Genomic DNA, 11,585 nt, shown 5'->3' with positions numbered 1-11,585 from the left:
TGAAGACAGAAGAAGTTGTGGGAAATTTACTTTTATCATGTTTTCTCTAAAAGATACCTAGCGGTCTTGGCTCAAGCGTCGGCGTTTTACATTATAGCATTATTAGAGATCATATCATAAAGAAGGGGCATCGGAGGAACTATTTGAACTTAGATTTTTTTGTAGAATTAGATAGACTTTTTGAATTCACACCATTTGCTTTCAAATCACTTAATGGACTTTCATCATCCTCCTGCCTTTTACCTTGAGGAGTTGGAAAGACAGCCTCATAGATAACATTTTCCGAATCATGTATATGAGCTCAATATAATAAGCTGATTCTGAATTAACAAAAATCCTTTACTCGAGCATCAGATCGAAGTTAGAACCCCTTTGAACTTAGGTACCTTCTAACATGGATTTTCACGTGGTTCCCCGCAAAACAGCTTTACGCGAAACGCGTTCATCGCGTCTCCAGAAGGTTTTCAAACCAGAAACCAAACTGAATCAACCCTCAATTTCCAAATCCTACAACAAATTTACAACATGGCCCTCATTGTAGATAAGCACCGTCCTCGGTCTCTTGATCAACTGACCTACCATGACGATCTTTCTAATCGTTTAAGATCTCTTGTAGGTTTACCAATCTCTTCAATTACCCTTTCTATATACTTGATGCTGCACATACTCACAATGGCGATCATATCTAGGCACAATCCGGCGACTTCCCTCATCTACTTCTCTACGGACCTTCCGGCGCAGGTAAAAAAACTCGCATAGTCTGTACTCTTAAAGAACTCTATGGGCCCGCCGTCGAGAAAATAAAAATCGATTCCCGTGTCTTCGCATTGGCATCTTCGTCGCGAAAACTCGAATTCAATATTGTTTCTTCACTCTATCATTTGGAAATTACGCCTTCGGATGTGGGAAATTATGACCGTGTTGTGATTTCGGAATTGCTTAAAGAAGTGGCGCAGACGCAGCAGGTGGATCAGAGTGCGAAGCAGAGGTTTAAGGTGGTGGTTATTAATGAGGCGGATGGGTTGAGTCGTGATGCTCAGGCGGCGCTGAGAAGAACGATGGAGAAATATAGTGGGAATGTTAGATTGATTCTGGTGGCTAATAGTACCTCGGGGATTATTGGACCGATTAGGAGTAGAACGTTGTTGGTCAGGGTGGGAGCACCAACTGAGGGAGATATTGTGAAGGTGCTTGAGACGAGTGGAAAGAGGGAAGGGTGGGGAGTCAGTAAAGGATTCTTGGAAAGAGTTGCCAAGGAGAGTGGTAGAAATCTGAGGAGAGCGCTGTTGATGTATGAAGCAGCACATGCGCAAAAGTATGTTTTATCTACCCTTTTCACGCCTATCATTCTTTCTACTATATATACTTTTGCAAGAGATATCACACTAACTAGCACCAGCGAGACAATAACAGAGAACACCCCCATCCCACCACCTGACTGGGAAGCACTTCTCTCAACCATCGCGCACAGCATGACAGTCGAACACACTCCGGCCCAGATCCTCAAAATCCGAGCCCAACTTTACGATCTCCTCACACATTGTATCCCCGCCACAACCATTCTCAAAACCCTAACATGGAAACTCATGCCATTGGTGGATGATGCGTTGAAGAGCGATATTGTCAAATGGGCTGCATTTTATGAACACAGGTGTAAGACGGGTACGAAGGTCATTTTCCATCTCGAAGCTTTTGTAGCCAAATTTATGAGGGTGAGCGAGGAGTGGCTGATGGCCATGGAAGTCGAGTAGAGCAGGTGAGAAAATGAGTGGGAGCGAGGGGAGATTGGGATGCACATGCATGGGAATCATGCAGGCAGCTGGCGTTTTGGGTGTGAGGCTCATGTGAAAATGGCGGATACAATCGACGTCCACATATCTGCTAGAATAGAGATATCTACATTATAATGATTAAGCAAACAGAAATGATAACATCTATCTATGTACAACTCAAAGCATACAAAGTGTAAAATATCACACCTAATTATATTCCTATTTTCTGAACCGCTTCAAAAATTCCCTGCGAGCATTAATCTACCCACTGACACATAACATGAAGGAGAAATCTCTACAGTACAATACTATATATCTTCACTCAACCGAAATCTACAAACGAAGAGAACAAGTCCCTTCTTCGCTCCTTCGCCTCGCTAGATACATCTATTGTATCCAATATTCATAACATTTCACATCCTCAATAATTCCTCTAATACAATCTTCACCACTTCTCACATTATAAACCACATTTTTTCAGACTAAAAACTTTATTAAAGATTATATGAGATATACAATTCAAATTCCCACTCCACACTCATACATATGATATAGATTATCCATGTAAGTATTGCTTTTCTTGAATAAATGTATACCTCTATATACATATATACATATACATATATACATATGGATATATATATATACTTATCTATACTCTCTCTCCACAAACCCACAAATTTACAACTCCCTTGTTTCTCCATCTATTTGCATTGCATCTCAGACATCCCCCAAGCTCAAAAAACTCATATTCCATTTCCCCAGACTCCAAGCCCAGCGCGGCGACACCGAGATTTCGAGACGATCTGCGTAGACGGGATGGAATAAATCCATCCGACTCAGCCTCAGCCCCTCAGCCACCAATATGAATGAATGGATAGGTAGATTGATGCTCGAATGTGGAATGTGGGATAGCCGGAGGTGATTTGTCTGATCAAGATGAAGGTTGGAATTGGTAAATTGTAGTGGAAATTGAGTAGTTTTGTGTTGTTAGGGGGGTTTGGATGATGTTGATGGTGGATAAATAGATGGATAGATGGATAGACTTGAGAGTTTATTGAATACCTATTGCTATACTGATAAGTCGGGTATTCTACTTTCAGACCACCCCTATTTTGGGCTACTTTTTTACATTAAAAATCACTTTTTAGGTCTATTAATATTTTTATTAATATTTAATATAATTTAATAAAAATTTATATATATATAATTTAGATCGATTTAAACCTATTCTGAAATTTTTAGATTTTTAGGATTTTTTTATATTGAAAACTAAAACTTCAAAATATCGATTTTTAAATTTGTATAAGAATCACATACAAAATTGAATTTTTTATAAAATCTTTAATAACTTTTTAATAATAATTATTAAAAGAAAATTATATATATTTTTGAGATATTTAAACTTGAATCTATATAGAAATTCAAAAAAAAATTCAAAAAAATTAACAGATATAGAGATATAGTATACAGTGAGTTTTGTTACAGATCGGCACCCAATCGCAGTTGCGATCGCTTATATGTATATACGCGCACGTATACGATCATATGTATATAATTGATATATAGATATACTCGACAAGCATTTTACTTCTAATTCTGTAATTATAGATTCTAAGAACAAATTGTACCCTATTCTCGTAATTCTTCTAAGAACAAATTATACTCTACTCTTATAGTTCTTTTAAGGCAAGATATTATATTATCTATAACTCCTATACAATTGTACGGCTATCTGGTAACTATTTAAATAATACCTTATAACTATAATACCTTCTTAAATAAATCATATATCGATATTATTTATAAAAAGAAGATTTATTTTAATTAAAATTTAATGAAAATATTTCTTTTAAATATATTAAGTTATAAATATTATTATTATATCTGATTTATTTATTTCAAAAGAATTTCATTGTTTTCTCTTTATAATCAGTTAAATTTCTTTAATTGATGATAGTCAATTTTAATAAAATAATGAATATAATTCTTTCGATTTGAATATAAATATTAATAGATATAAAAAAAGCAAACAATTAAAAAACAACTTCTCAATTGAGAAATTAACTTTTGAGGGTAATATATCAATACACACTTGTTTATTTTAAAAAAAATGATTACTGATTTTTACAGATTATAAAATTTTGCAAAACAAAATAGTAAAGCTCAAAAAAGAATTATTATAGTGTAATTCTAATATTACTTGCTTATTTTAATCTTTTCAATTCTGATAGCAATATTATATAGATTTCTTAAAGAATTGTAAAATCCGAATTTCTAATATTCTAATTATTTCTATTGAAAGAATATTTCTTATTACTAGAAAAAAGAAGAATAAGAAAAAACCCTGATTGTAAAGCTAGTCTTTGTGATAATCTTTTCTGAATACTGATAATAGATTCTTCTTAATCCTAATTACTCTATTAATCAATCTATAAATTCAATGAATACCTTTTTCTTGCTTTCTTATTATTATAATAGAGTATTCGTATATTCTAAAGCCTATTAATCTTTCATTTAAATTTAAGGATAATATAAAATCGAAAATAAGCCTTTAATAATTATTAATTACAAAATAATTTGAATTTTATAAAAACTTGCTTATTTCGGAATTGCAATGATAATTTTATGTAATAGAATAGATTGAAGGAGAAATATAAAAACATGTATTCTTGTTATATATACAAATCCTCCATTTGATAGATCAGCAATTAATTGATTAGCTTATAGCTATTTACAAGAATCTGGTTAAAACTGATTATATTCATATTGAGTATAAATATTGGGTTATATTGAATAATATATAATACGGAAACTTTCTGGTATAATATTGTAAGTTTAGATTATTAATTATATAAATAAGAATTACCGATCCGATAACTCTTTTTTATAATCTAAAAAGAAAAATCTCTAATTTCCTTTAACAAGCTATTAATTTCTATATTTAATAATATTATATTATAAAAAATCTAGTTAATAAGCTTATTGAGATTAATAAACTCAAAATTACATTTTAAAAATATAATTGTAATAGAACCATTAAAGAGATTTCTCTTAGAAAGTTATTTAATAGAACCCTTTTATTGATTCTTTCTAGAATTACTTTCTGTTTGTTAGGTAATCTAAATCTATTTATTCAAATCTTATACCCCCTTTACATTCCTATTAACTATATAGGAACCTTTAAGTCTAATAGTATTCCATTTTTAGGAAATAACTTTAATTGTAATATATTTATTCTTGTATTGGAAGTAAATTGCAATTTTACTTTTTGTATAAATAATATAAATATTATAACTGAAATCCAAGAGATTAAAGAAGATGAAGAATTCTATAATATAAAAGAGAATATTAAGGAGAATATCAATCCAGATATATAAATAAAAACTATCAAATTTATTTATATTATTAAAAATTAATATTTAAATCAAAATATTTAGATAAAAGTTTCTTTTTAAGTGTAATCTGGGATATAAGATTCCTTAATTTAATAAAATTAATAGAAAATAATTCTATAAATCTATTATATATATTTTCAAGAAATGAATATTTATATTATATTCAAATGCTTATAGATTCCGGAGTGAATGGTTATGCTTTTATTGATAGAATATTTCTTTTATTATTATTTTTTATATTTAAATCCCATTTTATATTATTCAAACTACTAATTGAAGTCAAAAGCTATAATAATGTGAAAGATAAAGTTATTATTTATTTAATTTTTCTTAATTTTATAATTAATACTTGATAATAGTTTTATTTATTATTTTTTATTATTAATTTAGATTTATATAGTGTAATTCTAGGTTATAAATGATTAATAAAGATTTGAGTCAAAGTTGATTATTTTAAATAATATCTCAAATGGCTTCCTGAGTATTCTTTTATTATTTTTTTATTAAAAAATATATTTCTAATTAGGGATAGCTTATAACAATCTAGAATCGATTACTTGAAGTAGAAAGATATTGACGATCGAAATGCTCAATTGGAAGAGATGTATTACTACATTGATAATAGATAGTAGGAAATAGTATTGATTATATTTATAGTACTTATTACACCTCTCTAAAAGCTTAATATAATAATCCCCGAATTAATCGAATTCCTGATTTTAATTAATCTGGAAAAGAAATCTACTCTTGATTAAGCCTATATTCAATTCGTTTATAAATCTCTTTTATTATATATTTTTGATATATATAATATATATGTATTTAAATTGATTCAATTTTAGTTTACCTGTAAAAGAAGTAAGAATTATAAAATCTTTATAGTAATCTGTAAAAAGATCGATAACATTATTTCAAGTTGCAAATCTAATTAGGACAATAATTATCGAATTGTAATTGTAATTATCTTTTTAAACAATTCCAAATCAGAAATTATTACTATTCTCAATTGTGTTATTATAAATATTAAAATAAAATCTTCGATCTTTAAGGTCTATTAGCAATATCATCAAGTATTCTTCAAATGTAAGTTTGATATTCTACCTCCCTTCTGATTATATAATTATAAAATTATTTTTGAAAAAGAAAGCGAGAAAGTTCTTAAATATAGCTTATTATATAAGATATTATTTGAATAGCTTAAAGTTATTAAAAAATATATCATTGAAAATCTTGTTAAAGGATTTATAGAATTTAGCTAAGTACTATTCGCAATACCGATTCTCTTTATAAGAAAGCCGAATGGAAGCTTAAGATTCTGTATAGATTTTAGATTACTAAATTCTTTAATATGCAAAGATAAATATTCTTTGCTTTTTATTGATAAGATACTTATACAACTTGCTAGTATAAAGGTATATATTAAATTAGATATTCAATAAGTATTTTATTATATATATATAAATCCTGTTTTCAAAAAATATACTACCTTCTGCATTTAATATAGTTTTTATAAATACAAAATTCTATCTTTTAGATTAACAAACAACCCTATGATTTATTAATAATATATAAATAATATCTTATTTAACTATTTAGATAATTTTTATATTATCTATCTCGATAATATATTAATATATTTTGAAAACAAAGACAAATATAAAGAATATATTAAGTGTATTTTCAAGTAATTTAAGTCTGTTGGATTATAAGCAAATCTCAAGAAATACGAATTCAATATTAAATATATTAAGTATTTAGATTTTATTATTTTTATTAATAGAGTACAAATTGATTTAGAGAAAATCGAAGTAGTTGTTATTTGAATTTATCCTATTATTGTAAAAGGTGTTCAATTGTTTTTAGATTTTTATAATTTTTATTATCGATTTATTAAAGATTATAGTATAATAATAAAATCTTTTTATAAATTTATAAAAGCAAATGTTAAACTCTATTTTGATGAAATCTATTAGAATATATTCGATATATTCAAAAATAAACTTATCTCCGCTCTTTTTCTATAGTATTATAATTATATACTACCCTATATACTGAAAACCGATGTATTTGATGATATAATCACTAGTATACTCTCTTAGAAGTATAGTAACAAATGATTATCAATTATCTACTTCTCAAAAACAATAGTTGCTGTCAAACTGAACTATAAAGTTTATAATAAAGAAATACTTACAATTATTAAATCCCTAGATTACTAGAAAATCGAATTTATTGGATTTTTGTATTAGATTAAAGTATATATTAATTATAAAACTTTCGAGTATTTTATATTTATTAAATAGTTAAATATTTGATAAATATGCTAAACAGAATTATTTGTTAATTATAATTTTATTATTATATATTATATTAGAAAGAATAATCTATTTGTAAATGTGCTTATCCGCTATATCAATAAATTGGATTAATAGAATAGTATTAAGAAAAAGAATCAATTATAGTAGTTTATAAAAGATAATTAAATTGATATTAGGATTATACATAAATCTTTTTAATAAAAACCAGATACTATTACAAACCTTAATATAAATATAATATTCCTATTTTTCGATATAATTAATTATATTATTGAAGTAAACAGATTCTATTTAAGTTTAAAAGCTTTATACAATTATATAATCAAATTGTATAAGCATTTCAATTTTATAAAAGGATTATTATTTTATAATAATTGTTTATATATCCCGAATACTAATAATTTACAAACTCACTTAATTCGCAAAACTTATAATTCAGTTTTTATTATATATCCTAATATGAAAAAGATCTATACCCTTTTGACTAAATAATATTATTAAAAGAATATAATTTTTATAATCGATTAATATATATGGAATTGTTATAAATATAAGTATAGTTCTGTTTCTAAAGATTATATCTTTAGTTTATTTTATTTGCTTTTTGTTTTTATAAGGGTATAGCAATATATTATTATGAATTATTATAGCTTCAATAAAGATAAATATGGTTATAATAATATATTCATTATTATTAACTAATTAATCAAATAGGCTATTTTGATATTCTATTATAAATCAATCGATTTAAGAGATCAGGTCTGTTTGTATTTATATTATGTATATAGATACTATGGTGTTTTAGAGTTTATAGTCTTTGATTGTAATTCTCAATTTATATTAACTTTCTGGTAAGAATTCAATAATATCTTAAGAATATAAGTCAAACAATTAATTGCTCATTATCTGCAAACTAATGATTAGATTGAGATTTATAATCAATATCTCTAATAATACTTATACCCTTTTATAAACTATTATTAAAACAATTAATCTAAATTCCTATTAATAATAAATTACACTCAGCTTATACTTCCTTACAAATTATTAGGTGGTTAATTCTTATATAAAACTCTATATAGCTACCTATCCTGTAATCCCTAGGATTGAAAATTTGATTCTATTATACCTGTTAACAATTTGAATATAATTAATATTAAAGAATATATTAAATATAATAAATTAATATTCAATTGAATAAAAGAGAATATCTTATATATATAAGAAAAAATATCTCGATTAGCTAATTTATATTACTATTCAATTAACTTTGATATGAGAGATTATATATAATTTAGTATAAAGGATTTTCTGATACAACAATCTTCAAAAAAACTGAATTATCCAATTCAGAATAGATTCAAGATTATTAATTGGGCTGGAGATTCCTTCCAATTGGATTTATTATTTATTATAAAAATTTATTCTGTGTTTTTATTTAGCAAATTCTATAAAACAACAAATGATTTATTTCCTGAATAAATTATCGAATTATTATTTTCAATAAATATTACTGGTAATATTAAATAAGAAGTAAAACATGTTCTAGCTATCAAGAAAGTATACTGATAGCTCAAATATAAAATATTGTGGCTAAATGCTAATAATAATCTTATCTAATACCCTATTTTTAACCTTAAAACTACTTCACATTTCCTTTGCAATTTCTATTTGCGAAATCCCTTTCTACCAGAACCTTTTATATATCTATCCAAATGAATTTGCCTTTACAAAAGTAAAAAGGATAATTATAATTTTATAAATAATAATTAATATATGAATAAGAAAAATCGAAAAAACTTTTTTTACATATCAAAGTAATAAAGAAATCATAATCTTATAAGTAATAAAAAAGTAATTGAATAAAAACTAAATTATTAAAATAATATAATAAAGAATATCTTTTTCCCTACCTTGACAGTTTTAAAATAAGCTAAAGAGGAAACCCTTACAGATATTAATAATTATAATTAGATAAAATATAAAAGCAAAAATTAAATAGTTTAAATTAAAATACTAGTCGAGTTTTCAGTTAACAATAATAATAAGAATATACAGGATAATCACAAGCCGAAAGACAAAACAACTTTTAATTATAATATGTATAACAACAAGATCAAGCTTGTGCTTAATCACCCGCAATTACTTATAAGTTATCAAAAACTCTGCTTTTATTTGTATTATAACAAATTGATATTATTACTTCAATTCATTTCCTTATTCTATAACTTCGGTTATGCAATACTCTATATCCTTCTAAACAAGAATAATAGAAAGCATTTCTTTCGAAATGTAATTCCTTAATTCTTTTTATAAATCAAATTATCAAAAAAGGGTTAATTTTATTAAAAATTGATAAAGTTATAATTTACTTTTATTATATTACCATATTCAGTAATAGCTATTCAATACTAAAGAAACATCTTACAAATCTCCCTAAAAAGTAAACACTTATATTTATACTTATTAATGAAATAAAACAAATAATAAGTTTAACCAAATGATTAACTAGAAATTCAATAACATACACTATTTCTTTTACCAGAAATATAATTATGTATACAGCCCATACAAACCCAGTTATCCTCCTAAACATATTGTTCCTGTTATAACACCATCTTTTTTGATAATCTCTTACTTAGAGATTTTAGCTTATTAATATCAATAAAACTAATACTTCTATAACAAAGTATATTAAAATTACAATTAGATTGATTTTGATATAAGATCTTTATAATCTCCTTTTTAATAATCTTCTATTCATTATTTTCGATATTATTAAAATAATATATTACTATAATCAATTTATTAGTAAACTTTTTTTTATAATTATTAATATAATTAATTAAAGGATTATATTCTTTTTTTGAATTCTATCTAGGAATATAATGAAACGGATATATTCAATAAGCAAATCAAAGATTGATTTTACCTTTGAGGGTATTATTTTCAGCAATTATAATCGTACTTATTAGACAAGTCGATTATATGCCAAAAACGAATAAATAAAAAACCTTACTTACATTCTTTATTAGGATCTAATTTATTATCTGCTTTATTAGAGTTACGATTATTTCTACGGAGGGATTCTTCCTCCTCGACAAATCGTTTGTTTTGTATAATAAAAAAAACAGTTGTTTTCTTTTTTGTAAGCTAAATAAAAAAACAAATCAGTAAAATAAATATAGAAAAAACTATAAACAATTTATTGCTGTATGTATGTTTTTCCTATTGCTAAATCTGTACTAATAATAGCTTGCTCTTGTTACTACATTTTTTTTTTAAGATTGAAGGTATATTGATTAATAGATATAAAAGAGTTAATTGATTAAAGAAAATTTGAAAGAGAAGGGGGATTCAATTGATTTATATGCTTTATAGGATTCGATCAATTGTTAAACTATAGGATGGTTTCCTTTGTTTTGTATATGCCTTTTTATTGCGAAAAAGAAAAATCTATATATGTATTTGTTTATTATATTATTTTAATCAAACAATAATAATGTTATTTCGAGATTGTTGATTTGATAATTAAAACAGATAATTATAAAGCTTGAGGGCAAGCTTTTTTGGAGGGGGGGGTAGTATCACGGATTAGTATCCAATTGTAGTTGTGATTGCTTATATGTGTATACGTGTATATATGATTATATGTATATAGTTGATATATAGGTATACTTGATAAATACTTTGCTTTTGATTTTGTAGTTATAGATTTTAAGGACAAATTGTACTCTATTCTTGTAGTTTTTCTAAGGACAAATTGTACTCTGCTCTTGTAGTTCTTTTAAGGCAAGACGTTACAAGTTTAGAGTAGTATAAATAATCCCTGTTATTTTGAGGATACCCTTATAAATATTTATTTATAAGAAATTTTTCATTTTTTCTGAATCTCTTATATTAAATATACTATAAATTTATAATAAAATTTTATAGTTTATTTTTAGCAATTTTTATTATAAAGTTATTAAAGATTTTATAAAATTTCTAAATTTATATAGGATTCCCATACAAATTAAAAAATCGATATTTTAAAGCTCTAGATTTCAATATAAAAAAATCCTAAAAATTTAAAAATTTCAGAATAAACTTAAATC

The 11,585-nt window shown here is 25.5% G+C and overlaps 1 protein-coding gene across 1 annotated transcript; it reads left to right on the top strand.

Annotated features, from left to right (window-relative positions):
• Positions 1-525: 525 nt before the first annotated feature.
• EAE98_008072 (uncharacterized protein) lies at positions 526-1,751 on the top strand (the record flags this gene model as incomplete). The annotated part of the gene is made up of 3 exons (XM_038955695.1): positions 526-612; positions 690-1,315; positions 1,400-1,751. The coding sequence occupies 3 exons, from the start codon at positions 526-528 to the stop codon at positions 1,749-1,751; spliced, it is 1,065 nt and encodes a 354-aa protein (XP_038807989.1).
• Positions 1,752-11,585: the final 9,834 nt, after the last annotated feature.

This window comes from Botrytis deweyae (genome assembly GCF_014898535.1).
Source record: "Botrytis deweyae strain B1 chromosome Unknown BDEW_020, whole genome shotgun sequence".
Lineage (NCBI taxonomy): Eukaryota > Fungi > Ascomycota > Leotiomycetes > Helotiales > Sclerotiniaceae > Botrytis > Botrytis deweyae.
This window is presented reverse-complemented; position numbering and strand designations above follow the sequence as displayed.